The 17,872-nt window shown below is 43.4% G+C and overlaps 1 protein-coding gene across 5 annotated transcripts; it reads left to right on the top strand.

The window, feature by feature from the left end:
* Nucleotides 1-1,195: 1,195 nt before the first annotated feature.
* On the top strand, nt 1,196-14,457 carry raf1a (Raf-1 proto-oncogene, serine/threonine kinase a). 5 transcript variants are annotated; one of them, XM_076099807.1, is made up of 18 exons: nt 1,196-1,425; nt 4,450-4,676; nt 4,851-4,963; nt 5,081-5,183; nt 5,296-5,453; nt 5,888-5,977; nt 7,629-7,782; nt 8,247-8,366; nt 8,502-8,526; nt 8,988-9,097; nt 9,335-9,452; nt 10,597-10,681; nt 10,818-10,994; nt 11,093-11,139; nt 11,256-11,374; nt 11,484-11,615; nt 13,012-13,146; nt 13,249-14,457. In XM_076099807.1, the coding sequence occupies exons 2-18, from the start codon at nt 4,476-4,478 to the stop codon at nt 13,387-13,389; spliced, it is 2,028 nt and encodes a 675-aa protein (XP_075955922.1). In that variant the 5' UTR covers nt 1,196-1,425; nt 4,450-4,475; the 3' UTR covers nt 13,390-14,457. The 5 variants fall into 5 exon arrangements, with proteins under 5 accessions (XP_075955922.1, XP_075955925.1, XP_075955921.1 ...); XM_076099810.1 differs by lacking the exon at nt 1,196-1,425 and adding an exon at nt 2,093-2,618 and having other exon boundaries at nt 8,247-8,306; XM_076099806.1 differs by lacking the exon at nt 1,196-1,425 and adding an exon at nt 2,093-2,618.
* Nucleotides 14,458-17,872: the final 3,415 nt, after the last annotated feature.

Below are 17,872 nucleotides of genomic sequence, written 5' to 3'. Positions count from 1 at the left end.
CCACTTACTTCAACTATAAATAGTAATATTATTAATAATAATTCATAGCATGGTTTAAAAAATAATAAGAAAATGGGATATGTAAGAGACACAAGATGGATAAAGTATATAAAATGCAGACTATTTATCACATTTTTTGTGATTGTAATGTTCAGTGACCATGTTCCTCTTGCTTTCCCAATACTTACAGTTTTATTTAATGAACTCAATGGTATGTGTGAGAAGTAGCTTTGTTTACAGAATCACTTAAATTCCCCGTATAGATATATCTGTATATGATTCTAAATAAACGCTTCCACTGTTATGGTTCAAATTAGCCAGGCAGATGAAAATGTTTATGTGAATTTTAAGTAACAAGCAACACCACCATTTGTATTATTATTAATTTAATACAAGGCACAAATCACCGGTGATGAGGGCAGTATTTTGATAAATAATAATTGAATAAATAATAAGTATATTTTAAACACTGAAGTATTTCTTTTTTAAAGCAATTTTGTACTTCTTAAAACACCTGAAATTACCAGTTATGGGCTTAGTTTTTTTGTGAATGGCCCCAAAGCTAAACTGATAAAATAAACCTGAAACAAAAATAAGAATCTAGGATTGGAATGACAGTGTAAATCCATAATAAGACCAATCTAACAAAAGGTTTGTGTGTGTTTCAGACTGTGTAACGCTGATGCAGACACTTCTCGGAGTCCTGATTGCATCATATTTTGAATTCAAGTGGACAGATAGAGACAATATTCTCTGGGAGTTGCAAGCGTCTCAGCTAACTGGCCTGAGTGCTCAGTCAGATCAATAAGTGGGAAAGATGCGTTTATCTCAGTCTTAAGGTGGATTTGTTGGTAACGCTCTGAGATGGCGATTATTATTTCGTGTGGTCTTCACTCTGCAGCTCAGAACCTTTCATACGAAGCAGGGGGAAATATCCCAACCTGTGGTGCACATTGTTGAGTCGATTAAAAGATGTACCACCAATATTATCCCCCTCTTACTGAAACACAGTGGTGCTGCTGCATGTGTAGTGGAGTACCTTAAAACGCCCCACGATGACAAAGCCCTGCCTTCATCTTCACAGAAACAGTATTTGGCATTCAGTTATTTGTTAGATAGAATATCTGTTAGGGGGAAAAAAAGTCATTTCCAGAAAGCAAGTGTAAAGTTAGACGGGTAGAATGAAAGTTAAAAGAATAATTTAATTCTGATTTAGATCTCTAGCTGAAATTGTCTGCTGCTGCTGCTGCTTTATGGAAACACTGTATGCTGAACCCATCATCAGGACGTGTTGACCGGGATGTTGATGAAGCAGTTTTCATTCTCAGATGGTGTCGACTCCAGCTGGCTGAAGGGACCTATGAGCCGTCTGTAATTAGGGGACCTCAGGGGACCACGATGCTACACGGAGATGGTGAACACATGGTGAGTGTAGAGGGCAGCCTGTAAGGCTTCACGCTGTGCCTGTTTCAGGGCCAGTTTGGTAAAGAATAAGAAGCTGTGTTCTTGGCTGACAAAAGCTTATGTTTAAGTCTGATTTCATGTTTGAAACCATTTCAAATTAATATAAACTAAAGAATGATGCATTCATGTCGATTTAAAAAACAAGAACCACAGCTTTAATACAGATTGACCCTTTTTCTGGAGTCTGTAAGTGGATGTGTGAAATCTAACATGACTATCAGGAAGGCTTGGCCACCACGCTGCACTGCCCTCACATCTCCAGATGGTGGTGCACTAGGAGTTAATAAGGGATTACTCCTTTTCTCCAAACCGGTAGTGAGACGATTTTTTACTTTTCAAAAGATACTGTTGCAACTTTTATTTTAACCAATCTGCATTAAAATATGTACTTGACTGTTTCACACGCGTTAGCCTGTGCGTGGAAAATAACCAGTATATGAGCTTACCGGTGACGTAGTGGCCACAGGAAAACCACTTTAAACATACTTTACACGTAAAACATGTCAAATATAATCCACCACTTTACAACACGTACAGTTCATTTTTAATAAGCAAAAACTAGTGTTTCGCCGAAGTGGGAGGGATTAATGTGAGCTATATGCGCAGTGTGAGTGATTCTTGCAACTCTTGTTGTGACTGAGAGGTCCTGTTTCAATCACTGGCGTCAGACGGACGCACGGCACCAACTCAAACCTCTTCACCTTCTCCCGAACAACGTCACAATATTGATTGGAGAGAGAGAAAAAAAGAAAGTGGTGGCGAGGTGGCACCGAGCAACTTATTGGAGTTTTAATTTGAAAGTGCCTCACGAGGCTTTACGAATATCCCCTTTTGCCGTGTGTCACTTTTGAGGGTCCGACGGATTTTTTTTCGCATTCAGCACGACTGGGAGATTTAAAAAAAAAACTTTTCCTGTATGATATATGTGGTGGCTCGTAAAAAGAGACCCGCCTATGACCTTCACGTCTTAACATTATTGCTACATTTACCGGATCCGCCATTATTTGATACATTCACACGCGGTCTGCAACAATTCCGACTCTCTTTTTTTTTTTTCTCCCGTTTTTCTTTGAATGCGTTGCAAATATGATGATGTCACCGACGCCACTTTTTCCTGAAGTTATGGCGGAGCACAACTTTTCTAACTTCTCTTGGTAAGCGCACACACACACACACACAGCTTGCTGGCTCTTTCCGTCGCTACTCACTGAAAAGTCATTTTTTTAAATGCGAACTACAAACTGGTGAAGTGGCTTCTCCGCGAGCCGCATGACCGCGACATGCATCGCTCGAACAAGTGAGATTTGAATGGAGGGTGAGTAGCGCTGGGAAGTTTTAACCGCAAGAGTTCGCCTCTTTCAGGGGCCTACAGGCACATTTCACAGCGATAACTGGACCTACCAGGCCTTATACGAATACACAAAACACGCACGTAGCTACTAATAGCTGCTGTAGTTGTGTGAAATCGTGCACGCGTCTCAACAGTGAGGCTTTTACTAGCAGGCCTGTGTTTTAGCAAGAAGTTGGATTTAATTAGAAGTCAATGAAGGCGTTTTAAAAGCCAGTTTAGCAGGCCTCCCTCTCTAACTCTCCCCAAAAATGTGCTAACTTGCTGACACGGATCTCACCTACATTTTAAGGAAGACTTCAGAAACTCTGCTAAAGCTGACTGACCTGTTATGTGGACCAAATCTAGTCTAAATATTCTGGACTTCTTTTGTTTTGGGCTCTACTGAAACTCCTTTTTTTTTCTTCTATTTTTATGGATCGATCACAGCACTTGTTGTGAACACAATTTCCGCAGCGTGGTGGGTTAGGGTGGAGGAACCACAATCATCCATAAAGTTCCTGCTTTTCTCGGTGCTCTTGACACACCGGTATGTCTGATGTGACAGCTAACCAGTAGACCTGCAGTCAATCATCTCCTCGGTGTAACAGGCCTTTTGTGTAGACACACCAGAGGTAATTAGGAGTGTTGCAGAGAAAGTATTCACACTGAAAAGGAACAATCTGTGAAACTTCTATACATATAATATATATATTCTATGTACCAGAAGCTTCACTGATTATTTATATTGGAAAACAAAGAGGAAGAGGAAGCTTGTTTGTTTCTGATGGGTAGTTCCAACTTGGGTTATTGTTTTGTTTTTTTCCAAGCCACATTGACAAATGACCTGGTTTTTCAAGAATCACAGATGTTTTTATTAACTTTACCAGTATTATTATAGTAACATATTCTTTTCTATCCATTTATCTAATTAGACCTTTTTTATGTGAATCTTTCTAATGTCTTTTATTGTTTTGTTACAAGCTGCTGAGTTTTATTTATCTACTGCCGGACCATGCAGAAGAAGAAAAAGAGTGTGTTGAAAGTCTGTACTGTAAATAACAGGACTGACCTTGGTGGTGGTCACAGATTCTCCTGGTCTGAGTGGATTTGTTTGTCTACATCCACTATAGTTTCGAGCCCAGAAGTTAATAAGCACATAGGACCACTAAACGGGTCAGAACATACACGTTCTTTCTCTTTTCCTGTCACACCTCTGAAAAGCTTTTGCGACTGACACAGCCCTGAAACGGACCTAATCACGCCGTCGTGCAAGAGGAGGGTTGGTTGCACCCGGGGCAGATTATGTTTAGAGATTGCGTCAAACGAGTTCTCGATGCCACAACCCAAACCTATCTTTTGTTCTTCCTGTCTGTAAAAAAGCTTTCACCGTTGTGACTGACCACAGCTGCTTTTTTTTAAATTTTTTTTTAAAGCCACTTTTCAAAACTGCAAGTTAGATTTTGGAATATCTACTTAAATTCAGGATGATGAGGAAAAGGACTTAAATACTTTTTTCATATGAAAAACATTTTCATTTTGCAGACCAGTCTTTCCTTTTTACCCCGAGTCTGCACACCACCAATATCCTAACAAAGAAGACAGAGAACCGAAGTGACATCGATTAGGTAGTCATCTTTTCTTTTCTTTTTTTCCAGACCATTGAGTGCACTTGGCTTTACTAATGGAGCACCTCCAGGGAGCGTGGAAGACTCTGAGCAACGGCTTCGGGATGAAGGACTCTGCGTTCGAGGGCCCGTGCGTCTCTCCGACCTTGGTCCAGGGCTTTTCCTGCCAGCGTCGCTCCTCCGATGACGGCAAGATGCCCGAATCCAAGACTATCAGCACGATCCGCGTCTACCTCCCGAACCAGCAGCGCACTGTGGTGAGTTGATTTTTAAAACAATATTTTCCTGCAGGTAGAAGACGGCATACTGATTTCCAGACTTCCAGTAAAGCTGCAGAAATACTGCACTAGTACAGTTAACTATAGGTATATGGAGCTACGTACTCTCAGGCAGATGAGAGGAATTAATCCTTTCTTTTCTTTGTCCCTCAGGTAAACGTACGACCAGGTATGACTCTGTACAGTTGCCTGATTAAAGCATTAAAGGTGAGAGGTCTGCAGCCTCAGTGCTGCGCCGTCTTCAGGCTGCATCCAGGACAGAGGAGGTGAGCTCAGGACTGTTTGACAGATGCACACACCACATTCTCACCTGCCGCGGTTACTGCGCTTGCTTTGATATCCTGTCACCTGAATTCCTTTTGTCCCTTTCTTTTTGTTAACAGTAAAAAATCGCGGATGGATTGGAACACCGACTCCACCTCCCTGATTGGAGAAGAGCTGCTGGTGGAGGTTTTAGATCACGTTCCTTTGACCACGCATAATTTTGTGAGTACCCGACGCCTTTGCCACGTCCTCACACTCGAGTCTCTGTAAAAAGCGTCGCCGCTAAAGAAACATTTTGTGTCATTTTTCTTTTCTTTTTTTCTGTCATTTTCAGGTTCGCAAGACGTATCTGAAACTGGCGTTCTGCGATATTTGCCAGAAGTTTCTTTTGAATGGTTTCCGTTGCCAAACGTGCGGCTACAAGTTCCACGAGCATTGTAGCACCAAAGTGCCCACCATGTGTGTGGACTGGAGCAATATCAGACAACTCCTGTAAGTGTAATGCTTTAAAAGACAAAAGATCATCAGTTACTTGCAAATACGTTCTGTGAGAAAACATTTTGAACATTACATCATGAATCATTTGTTATAGAAACATAACTTAGAGACATGCTTGCCATCCTAAAGCCATTCTCTGTATCACATTTGAGATTAGTGCATCAGACATTTAGGTTTTAAGATAGGTCTCCTGATTTAGGTCTAAGCTCGTATTTATGGATTTCCATACTGGCGCTGAGAATAGAAGCTTATCGGTGTTATTTTGCATGCAGGTTTATGGACAGATAGTAATCATATAACGATCCATGTCATTAGCATTGATGAGATGAGACAACCATTGTCGTCTCAAGCAGTCGGCTGTTATTTGATGGAGCGCGAACACATTCCCCCGCTCTGTAAGATACAAGAGGTCCCCTCTCTGTCTTCAGGTTGTGTCCGACGCCCGGTGAGAGCGGCGCCCCGTCGCTGCCCCCGCTGACGTCCCGGCGAATGAGAGAATCCTTGACACGGTTTCCGAGGTGAGGCAAAGTTTTTATGTTTGATCAGTCTGTAACCCGTCCGTTATTATTGAATACTATACCCACGGTGGTGCCCTCAAGATCAAATGCCTCACATTGTCGGGTACAAATGACACTCCATTGAGTTGAGCCCTCTTCTTTTGCGACATTTCTTCTCTTGTAGCCCTGTGGAGGTTTCTTGTAAACAAACAAAAGTCATGTTTACATTTTGCGTTACTCGCCAAAACGCAGTGTGTATCCTTGAGCTCCAACAAATGTATAAAATGTGTTTCCGTCCACATAAAACATCTGCAAAGCAGTATTTGTTTCCCCTTATATTTTCCCTCTTACCTGTAGTGCTGTTTATCAATCTAGATTGTTTTGCTGTGAGATGCCTAGTTTTGGAGATATTGGCCATAGAGTTGTCTGCCTTCTCCTTTATGTGACTCTACGACGGTGCTTGTCTCTGCTTGTGGTGCTCAAAGAACCAAAAACTCATCAGCAGTGTCTCTTTCCAGAAATCCTGACCCGGTTACACACGATAAACTACAGAGCTCGTTGTGAGCGGTTTCATGTAGAAACTATTTGTTGAAAGAAAATAGTTCCTGCATGAAACTGCTCCATTTTTAATTGTTTACATCCACAACTACTTGCTAGCAGTCTTCTTCTTCTTCTTCCTCCCTGTCTTTGCTGGTGCGTTGCTGCATAGAGAGATTGAGAGCAGTAACGCACCGCAACATGAGCGTACTGTAAATAGGTGGCGATACATTGGCAGGTTTAGGCAGCCGTGACCATTGTCCTTGTCAGACTGCAAAACAGTCGTAGTTCTGATGTGTGGAGTATCGTAATCCGAACAGAATTAAACCCTGTTTTGAATGACGTCCTCGGCTTTGTGGGGGCTTAGCCGTCCAAGTGCTGATGTAACGAGGGGCGTGAAAAGAGCCTGTTGTTTCAGGAGCACTTAAAATGGTTAAAAAGCACTCTGAGCTGCCAAATTAGCGCTCACAAAGTATGAAGTTGTTCCACGCAGAGCGATCTCAAATGCTCTTTTGAAACACGGTCCTGTATTGCCAGAAGAGGGATTGTTCTCAACGAGTGCCCTCCGTGGTCATAACTGTGTTTAATATGATCTCAGTTTAAACACGTCATTGGGCTCCCGCTGTCCCCGTTTCAACCAGCAGCCGCAGTGCAGCGCAGCTATGAATCCAGATGTGCACGTGTTTTATTATATTTGCACCAGATTAGATTTTGTGCTTGAAAATGTGAACATCTCAAGTCGCGCTAACATTTTGGATTGTTTGCAGATTAACAAATTTGGCTGGTGAGCTTTGTACTCTTCAGCTGAGCCAACACAAGATCTTGGCAAACACCGAGAGCGAAATACCTCGACAGTGTCAAGTTAGCCAAAAAATGGGATAAGGACAAGGCCACAGTGGAATTAAACAATTACTACTTCCTCACAGTTTTACTTTTTGTTTTCCTGCATGTGTGGTTTGCAGTCTGTTGAGGGCACAACATAAACAGATGATGTATGAACGGGGAAAGTGAGAGAGTTAATGACCTCCGCCACGCCCAACGGCAGTCCAGTTTTAAAGAAGTCACGTATTTCACTGTTTGCATTTCTGTCAAATGCAGTGACGCAATGATCTTTTGTCCACGTTCGCCCTCACAGCTCGGCACACCGGTATTCCACCCCTCATGCCTTCAACTACACCGCGCCGTACACGCCCACGGGCGGCTGGCTCTCCCAGAGGCAGCGCTCCACTTCCACGCCCAACGTCCACATGGTTAGCACCACCCTGCCCGTAGACTGCAGCATGATCGAGGTAACTACACACCAGCCCCCTTGGGTACTTCTGTAAGGTTCAAGCCACTCCTAAAATATCCCCCTGCTCTGAGAGAGGGATCTTGCCCTCCCACGTACAGCTCAGGCATTCCAAATATCTCTTGGCTGTGCTTCTTTCTACCTCTTATCTAACTGCGTTAAGTTATCCACCTGGACAGGGTTGAGCCGGTTTTGTGTTATTCCCCTGATGGCGTGTAATTTTAGCGATGTTTGTACATTTGCGACACTTGACTTCCCCCTGTTCACTTCTAGTTTCTGCTTTTTCACTGCCCAGGTTCTTGCATAATCGGCTCACTAGTTTTGCATGCCTTGTAGAATATCTTCTCTCTATTCCGTCCAGGTAGTAACCTGGGCATCACTTTCATCATCCTCCCTTTCCTTACTTTCCTTCACTGTGTCCCTCTCCCTCCTGTTCTCCTCCCTGGCCTGTTGTATTGTGAATAGCTAGACTGCCTGAATGCCTCCCCCAGCTCCTGGTGCCACAGATTCTGGCTGAAGAGGAAAGTAGGTATTGTGCACTTCTCCCAGTCTTTTGTTGAGGCCTCACCCGAGAGTCCCGAAAAGGTTAGAAAGCGGAGCGTTCTGTGTGCGGTTTGAATGGCATGCGTTGCAAACAGGCTATCTGCATTTCACATCTTCAGTACTGAAGTCAAACCACAGCGTGCGGTTTATTTATTTATTTGTTTTTTGTCTCTCTAGGATGCAATGCGTGATCACGACTCGGGTAAGTGCTCGCTCTGCATTTGGTCAGATTCACATCACACTTCCTCCCTTCAGCACAAATCTCCCCCGTACTGATTGTTAATTCATTTAAATCAAATAAATGTTCATATTCAAACTTTTCTTTATCAACTGACTGTCTAGTTGTCCCCTTCTCCCTCCAAAATGGAAATTTCTCATTCTGGACATTGAGCTCTTCCAATAACATTCAATAGACATTAGAACTAGATGAGCAGTAGAGGTGCTAGGTGCTATTTGCCTTTTTCTAGCGTTGCCTGAATGCCTAGAGACTCTTGTACGTCTCATTTAGTGGCATTCTAAGAAGGTGAGGTTTTACCCACCTGACACACTATATAATCCTCTACATAGAACTCCCAGTGCAGTGAGTAATGCATTCTTTTTTTGCACGCCAAACCGAAGTCCTCCATCCTAAATTGCTGCCTTCTTCTCTCTGCTTTCCTGAAGGGGGGAGTTCCCCCAGCCAGAGCCCCACAGGCTGGTCCCAGTCCAAAGCGCCTGCACCCTCCCATCGAGAGAGGGCCCCGTCCTTCAACACTCAGGAGAAAAATAAAATCGTAAGTCCCATGTCTCGTCTCCTATACTGGTTTTAAAAAGTATCGACTCATCACTTTACTTGTTTTACAAAGTATTCGCTACATTTCGGAAAGTAAGTTTTGTTATTTGAGTAAACACTTCCTCAGGTCACAGTTACTTACAGTTACACATTTTTATTGTCACGCACCAATCACTGAGCGTGTGTGCAACACACCTGGCACTAAACCGTTTCTGGGTCTTGATTTCTGTTCCTGCAGAGGCCTCGGGACAAGCGGGACTCGAGCTACTACTGGGAGATCGAGGCCAGCGAGGTGTATCTGAACTCCCGCATCGGTTCAGGCTCATTTGGGACTGTGTACAAAGGGAAATGGCATGGTAGGAATGCATTTCAGATGGGGCAGGGCACATGCAGGTGCAACCCCTAGCACTTTCACATTTCATAATAGAGGTGGGTCAAGTAGCCAAAAACGTACTCAAGTAGAAGTAAAAGTAGTCACCAAAATAGCTACTTGAGTAAGAGTACAAAAGTATGTACTTCACTCCAGTATAGATGTCTTAAGTCCTAGTTCCCATCACAGACACCCACAGGTCACATCCAGGTCTCTCCGATCACATGAGGACTGAGATTAGAGAAGTGGACAAATCGGTCTCTTATCCTTCTGAAAATGTCTCGTATCAGATGACCCATTTAGGATAATTAGAGGATAATGTTTCATCATTATCAGCCCATTAACTACAGGTGTGTCACTTCTTCATTTTGACCTGAGGAAGACCATCTGTCGTTGAAACATCAGTTATGTCCACATGAAATAAAAGCAATATATCTTTTTTTTTGTTCATAATTTGTACTTTACAGTCTCTCTTCATCAGGCTACACTAATGAGCATGACTAGTTGAGTACACGCCACTTGAATATTGACATTACGACAGAATGTAGTAGTTTTGAAGTATGATATACTGCGTGTTTATGATATTAAACTTCATCTAATATTAGCTGCTGCTTAACGTTGGGGGGATGTTCACATAATGCGTCTAAAAACGCATGGGAGACGCTCTCATCCTCCCCCGCTGTAGCTTCAGCCATGCAGCTTTGAACAGAGAGTCATGTGGAGGCGTGGCTTCGGTAGCGCCAGCAGACCTGGGACCAGTTGGCCTCGCAAAGCCAGACCTCCACAGTGCTGTGTCAGCCCTGGAAGAGACGAGCTGACCACCTGCCTTTTATCGCATCATGATTGAGTCAAATAGTAAATAAAGTAGCATGATAAATGCATCCCAACTTAATGGAATAAAAGTAATCTAAAAATGCTGCATTAAAACTACTTTGACAAGTACAATCTACTAAAAAAAGTCACTTAAATACATGTAAGAGTAAATCTAACTAGCTACTACCCACCTGTCTTCATACTAAGCACTTTCAAATACGTTACCTGACACGTGAAACGGTGGGAAATGGCTTCTCATGTGAGCTCACAGTGGATCTTTATGGGTCAAAGCTGACTGAGTATTTTTTTTGTTTTAGGTGATGTCGCAGTTAAAATTTTAAAAGTGACTGACCCCACGCCAGAGCAGTTTCAGGCATTCAGGAATGAAGTGGCAGTCTTGAGGTAAGAAATTGCATCAATAGTGGTTTTTTTCAGTTGTTTTAGCAATTTGTTGAGTTCCTTGGTGAATCATCTTCTTTGCTAACTTTATCTTCGTTTTTTGGCGATTTCCTCTTCCCCCTCTTGCCTCTGGTCGCAGGAAGACGCGACATGTCAACATCCTGTTGTTCATGGGCTACATGACGAAGGACAACCTGGCCATTGTGACCCAGTGGTGTGAAGGCAGCAGCCTCTACAAACACCTTCACGTCCTGGAGACAAATTTAAAGATCATCCAGCTCATCGACATCGCCCGGCAGACGGCTCAGGGCATGGAGTGAGTCCCAACAAACGGAGATTTTCTCATGATAAACTAAATTGATTGGAACCGAGATGTCGGTTAATAATCTTATTTGTTTCCTTCTCATTTTTTAGCTATCTGCATGCAAAGAACATCATTCATCGGGACATGAAGTCCAACAGTATCCTTTCTATCGGCTGTCGGTGTGTGAAAGACGAAAGCACTTTAATCCTCGTGCTCGTCAGGATCTGTGTTCCCTCAGTGTGCTTTAGCTGTGATTCCTTGACAGCAGCGCAGACATCTTCTTGCACGAAGGGCTGACGGTGAAAATCGGGGACTTTGGTCTGGCAACGGTGAAGGCCAGATGGAGCGGCTCGACTCAGGTGGAGCAGCCTTCCGGATCCATCCTCTGGATGGTGAGTAACGCAGCTTTGATTTCACTAAAGCAAATGCGACGAGTATGTTCAAGACATGAAATGAAAGAAAACAGGAAATGTAATCCTTTTCTCGTCTGTATGTCCACAGGCTCCCGAGGTTATCCGGATGCAGGACAACAACCCCTACAGCTTCCAGTCCGATGTCTATTCCTATGGAATTGTTCTCTTCGAACTCTTGACGGGAGAGCTCCCGTACTCCCTGATAGCAACCAGAGATCAGGTAAAGTCTCTCCATTAGTTTCCCATTCAAATATGTAATGCACGTTTTGGAGTGTACCATTAGAAACGCTGTACGGAAACAGGGAAATTCAATAAAACTCCCTCGATTGTGGGGAGTGAACGCTAGCTTGAGTTGGATTTTGCTTCAGTTGTAAAATAGTTGATGTGCTAAACGGATTGTGGGAACGCCTTTGCCGAATCAATTCCGACGTAGGAAACCTTTAACTCGCATGACTGATCAGCTATTTCTGCTGTCGGGGTCCTATTCGGATATTCCCATAATGTGCAAATGCTCGTCTTCGACTCCGGACAACATGAAACAAGGCCAACGCTAGCTGACACGAAAGAGCAATTAAAACTTAGCCCAAGTCGAAACAAATCGCTGAAGCCCTCGCTCCATGTTTCTCTCGTACATGAGGCCGCGCTGGCAGTTGGCAAACTCTACTTCTTCAGCTCTGTTTACTGGAGGATTACAGCCATGCGTAGTCTGTAGCGCCAACTTCTGACCAAACCACGCTGTAGCCAAGTTTATTCGCTCCAAACCAGGTGATGGAAATGCACCTAATTCACTTTTCTTTTTTTATATTTCAAAAAGAAACACAACGGTGCATATAGGTGACATTTGTGTTTGGCATCATCAATTTGTGCAAACTTGCAAGTTAGGCTGCAGGTTTTTGCTCCTTTGTTAGACCTGGTCGTGTAAAACTGAGAAGTAAGCCACAGTCGAGACAAGTGCCTGAGCTCTAGTCCTCGCCCGGGTCCCGGTGACGGGCTGCCAGAAGGTGGTGGAAAGACATTGGGTTGCTGTCTGAAGGGGGTTGTGGAGCTGGCCGAAGGCCCAATACGGAACAGAGGCGGGCGTCCTGGAGCCACTAGCCTAATTTTAGACCCCGTAACACAACCCTGTTTGTGTGTAAGAAAAGGGGTGCATGTGCGTGTCTGCGTTTCTTTTTTTTTTTGTCCTCGCGCAGGCCACGAGACCTGGTCTGGATCCTGTCTGGCTCCTTGTTCGGTTCTGTTTACTGTGTCTGAATTCAAAATAGGCTGAAGTCGCTGTACAAAGTGTGCCCGTTAACACCTCTATGACCCACCGCCATACTTTGCAAGCACATAGAGTCCTCCTATGATCCCTTTATCTCTGCAGCATCACTCATGCCCTCACAAAGGCTCCAGTGTCTTAGATGTCTTGTCACCTTCAACTCACTGGCTGTGTTTCTAAAAATATCCCAGAGATGGACTGCTGATTTTAGGATTCATCAGGCGTGCCTTACTGTCGCACTGATTTGGATCAATAGTTCAACTCTTAAGTATTTTCAAATGTACCACACACACACACACACACACACACACACACACTCCCTCTGTCTCATCTGCTGGCTGTGACTCCCTCCTCTCAGATAATCTTCATGGTGGGAAGAGGCTATTTGTCCCCAGACCTCAGTAAGCTCTACAAAAACTGCCCCAAAGCCATGAAAAGGTTGGTGGCCGACTGCATCAAGAAGTCCAAAGACGAGAGGCCGCTCTTCCCTCAGGTGAAGCACCGTCTACTTGTCGACTTAAAGCTGAGTGTTTTTCTTTAATTCATCTTTAATTTTTCATGTCTTTTATGCATTTTTATTTTTTATTTTTTTCAGATCTTGTCCTCCATTGAGCTTCTCCAGCACGCCCTGCCTAAGATAAACCGCAGTGCCTCAGAACCGTCCCTGCACAGAGCCTCTCACACTGAGGATATCAATGCCTGTACTCTGACCTCCACCAGACTGCCGGTTTTCTAGAGGCTCAGACAGCACACCTCCTCCTCTCCTCACGTTTCCCCCTCCTCCTCTCTTGAAATATCCAAAATAGTCCCAAATACTCAGGATGCTCCAAATTCTCTACATACAGATGCAAATGTAGACTTAGAAATGTACACGCGATCATACGTAAACCCGCGCTAACCAATAGAATACGTGAGGAGAGGGGGGGGAAGTGCATCTGAGAGCTACTTTTGGAAGGAAGCGAGTGATTGCAGTGGGATGAACACATGAAGAGACGGGGCAAAAGATACATGGAGGCGGTGCCGTGCTTATCACTGCACGTATTAAGAAGTATGCAGAGGCTCCACGGCGGCAATGCCTTTGGTAAAATTTGTAAATACATGCACGCACACCTACCTAAGACAACGAGGAAATGGACACTGAAGGAAGCTCAAGAGGAAGACTTGGGTTCGGCGTCGTGAAGCACACCCTTTTATCTGGCCGTCCTGGGTTCTGATGAAGAGGACCTTTTTTAAAAAAAAAAAGCTTATATGCCTTAAGAGGAAACGAAGCCTGGACTAAGATCCCGCACAGTTCACCTCTATCACAAACAAAGCCGTCGGATGTAGTCCATTTAGTTGCACAGTAGTAGTTGATTTTGCATTGTCTTAAATGATAATGGCGTAGATATGGGAAGTTGTTGTCGTCTTTTTTTTTTTTTTTGTCCTTTCTTCTTTAATTGTCTTTATTTTTTGGGGTCATTTTGGAGGACTTCTAGCCTGTCGGACAGCGAGCACGAGTGATGACGGAGAAAATTGAATTTGCACATTTTTAGCAAACGCAATGGTTATGTTTCAACAGTCTCCACATTGGCTTCAGAGCTCTGAGTAAACGATCCGTCGATGCCCACACGTCCTCACCATGGGTATAGGCTGTCACCAGCTGGACATTTGGCGGTTGTCTTAAATGTTTAAAATGATTTGGAAACTAATTTGTATTTGTTGTCTTTGATGTCTCTTTCAGGAGGTTAAACGTGTTATTGTGTACTTGGTGAGAGAGTTGTCTATTCAATATTTTAATAAAATTAAGTTAAATTCTTTTGCCAAAGATGTTTGTTATATTTTCCTGCTTCTTATTATATTATGCAGTAGACATCAGATTATGTTGCTTCTCTTCTTGTTCACTAATGCAGTAAAATCCCACACATGTGCAAGCGTTTCTGGCGGGTTGAAATGTTTGCTGTAGCATTGGCAACATGGTGTAACCTCACAGGGCATCCAGTCCAGACACGCCACCGGGGGATTCTACCGCTGGCTGATGCTGCTGTGCACCGCCACTGGCAGGCTCAGTGGAACAACAATCACTCTGCAAGGGAGGGACACGTGGTGGAAAGGGAGGACGGTTATATTTTGTTTTAGCATAAACATGCAACGTGTAGGTCCTGCTGGACTGAACCACTTGACTTGGTTCAGTCCCAAGTGCAAATTTATAGTAAATATGGGAATATTTGCTGTGATCTAAATATGGGGATAAGTTGAATGTTCATGGCCCCGGCTATCACTTCTCAAAAAGCCTCATCACGGGGTAAAATAGACCTGATGTCACCAAAAGTGGAGCAACGTAATGAGAGCATAGCCACCGGCTGACCACACGCTGTCTATTTTTACAACGGTTTTGCTATATGTGTTTATCTGTTCTATTTCTGCATTCTGACAAACCTCACAGGCTGGCAAAAATGAAACCAACGGAGCCCAAACGTCCTCCACCCTGACCTGCTGTAGCTCCATCTAGTGGGGGTTCCTCCATGTGGGGGTCAGCTTTCATTCAGTATACTGTATAAGACCTGCATAATATTTAAGAAACACCTCAACGTGCTGCATTCAAATCCTTAGTTAAGTACAAAAGTAGTATTAGCTAAATGTACTTAACATTTCAGAAGTAAAAGTACTCTTTCTGCAGAGGACTGTACCCCTGAAAGAAGAAAAGAGAACTTTACAGACGGTTCTGTAGTTTAGTCCAGTGGTTCTCAATCTAGGGCTCAGGCCCCTCTAAATGACCACAAGATACATCTGAGGGGTCATCAGATGACTAGAGTAGAAATATGTGTATATATATATATATATATATACTAATTACGAATCTTATGGAACTTTAAAGTTGTTTCATTTCCAGGGAAAATGTATTGTGAATTAAAAAGAACTGAAGTTTCTCTCACTTCACTGGACAGCAACGCACATCAGACAATGTGGATTAAAAGGGACAAAGACATTTTCTACACGAATGCAATTTGACAAAGACAACATCCGGATGTTGTGCACCGATCTATGAAAGGAGTCCTGCAATCAATTTAATAGTCTGCCAAGACGGCTGCTTGCCTCTCTCTGTAATGGCCTCCAACTTTATCTGGCAATAAAAACCCATCATTTTGATATGAGTTTTACATTCTATTTGACCGACATTAGAAGGCTGCATCTTTATCCATCATGCTGTAACTGCAACCTACACTACAACGTACATGCGTTGTGATCGTCATTCAACTGGTTTCATCAATTCTGTGACAAACTAAAGGCCCAACTGCTGCAGCTCAAGTGGCCAATTATGTAACCAAAATAACACAGATATGTATTGTATGTAGGCCCACTGTGCTTCAACTCTACCAGCAGATGGCAGCCTGAAGCGCTGTATGTCTACTGGGTTGTTTACAGAAATCATCCATGAAGGCAGTAGTGCTGATATATTTTCCATTTTAAAACAGTGAACGCAGTGAGTATTAAAAAGAAACCATGTTTTGTTATATAATGTGTTATTTGAGAGTCAATGATGCCCGTGTTTATTGAATCTGCACCTTTACATTCTCCCCCTGATTATGGGATGGAGGTTCTTCAGCAGATGGTCAGTGCGGCGAGCATCCACAGGGCCTGAGTTCTTCATGTTGCGCAGCAGCTTGACGGGCAGCTGGGAGGAGTCTAGACGGAAGCTCCTCCGCTGGAACTTCAGGGCCGGAAGTGTGACTCCTCTGAGTTCTTCTGAGGCTTTTTACTGCCACCAGGCCACGTCAGTGTGGTTTATTATGAGGAGGAGGGGGGGAACCTCAGCACCATCTGGAGGCCTCACGAATACGGAAATATGAACATATTCTATCTATGGGAGATGTTTGCAGAGGTCGGTTTGAATGCAAATGCTTGAATTTGCACAATAATATATGTGCTAGTCTGATTCCTCGTCAAGCTCCAGTATCTCAGACTTGCTCAGCATCTCATCAGCACATAGAAGGGTCTCTGCAGCCATGACTCATGATTCATCTGTAGACAGAAAGTGTAGCAGCAGTGGCTGTCTGGGGGGCAGGGCCGGAAAAAAATCAAGGACATCAGCACGCAGAAGGTTTTCTAGTGTGTAGAGCAGCTCCCATGGCACTGCATCGTCTTCAGTTCTGTCCCTGAGGTCTCTTCCTTTTTATAAATGTTTTTTATTGAGAGTTTTTCCTTTTCTGAAGCGAGGGTCCAAGGACAGAGGATGTTGTATGCTGTACAGATTGTAAAGCCCCCTGAGGCCAATTTGTGATATTGGGCTATACAAACAAAACTGAATTGAAAGATTTGTTGTCTTCTTCATTTTAAGACCACCCTAGAGGGCACTTAATTATATTCTATCTACCACAGGGGCATCCAAGGGGGCACTCTCAGCTTTTGTTACAAACACATAAGGGGTCAACCCTCATCCCTTTAAGTCCGCTCATGTGTACCAATGCTGATGCCTGACCGGTATCACTGTCATGAATAACAAGAGGATGTAAACCAAGGCATCCTATCACTTTTATTTCTGAATGTCTGATATTCTGCCCATGGATGTTAATTAAGAGGACAACAAATTAGAAACACCTCTCAATATAATGTAGTCCAGTACAGCACCACCTTTAACTACGACCTAATTAATAAACATATTCGATATTTACATATTTCTTTCAAAAACTGAACATCATTATATTGTAAAGGTGGAGTTTATGGCACGGCTGTTCTATTGGATCGCATCAGATGGTGCAGGTGTGCCTAATAAAGTGGTTACCGAGTGTGATTTAACCAGTGAGTATTCTGCTTGAACAATTAAAATACGGTTTTAATGGTCCTTATTTGAGCAGTGACTGAAGCTATTCACTCTTACTTCAGCTGTGGGTGTCCATGTGTCTTTTTTCCTCAGCAGCTTGCTCTTCCAGCAGAGACTGCTGTTTGCTCATGGTGCTAGATTGTTGGTTCACAGACTGAGAAAGCTTTGCTGCCGGGCTGACCCTTAAAGTTTACATCCTGCAGGCCTTTGTGAAACAAATCCTTGGGGTTCCACTGGGCCCCCTAATTTCAGCACAAGAGATATTTGTGATATTCAGGCATCTCAACTATGAAGACAGAGTGATGAATAAAAGTTTGAAATGTGATGTTATATGTTCATAGTAATGCATGTTCTGATAGATTTGAATCGACAAAAATACACTAATCCCACATTGTTAACGTGTAAGACGGACACCGCAGAA

The sequence above is a fragment of the Anarhichas minor genome, unplaced genomic scaffold (genome assembly GCF_050575085.1).
Source record: "Anarhichas minor isolate MPS153535 unplaced genomic scaffold, ASM5057508v1 ptg000003l, whole genome shotgun sequence".
NCBI lineage: Eukaryota > Metazoa > Chordata > Actinopteri > Perciformes > Anarhichadidae > Anarhichas > Anarhichas minor.
The sequence above is the reverse complement of the archived record's forward strand: the minus strand, read 5'-3'. Positions and strand labels throughout refer to the sequence as shown.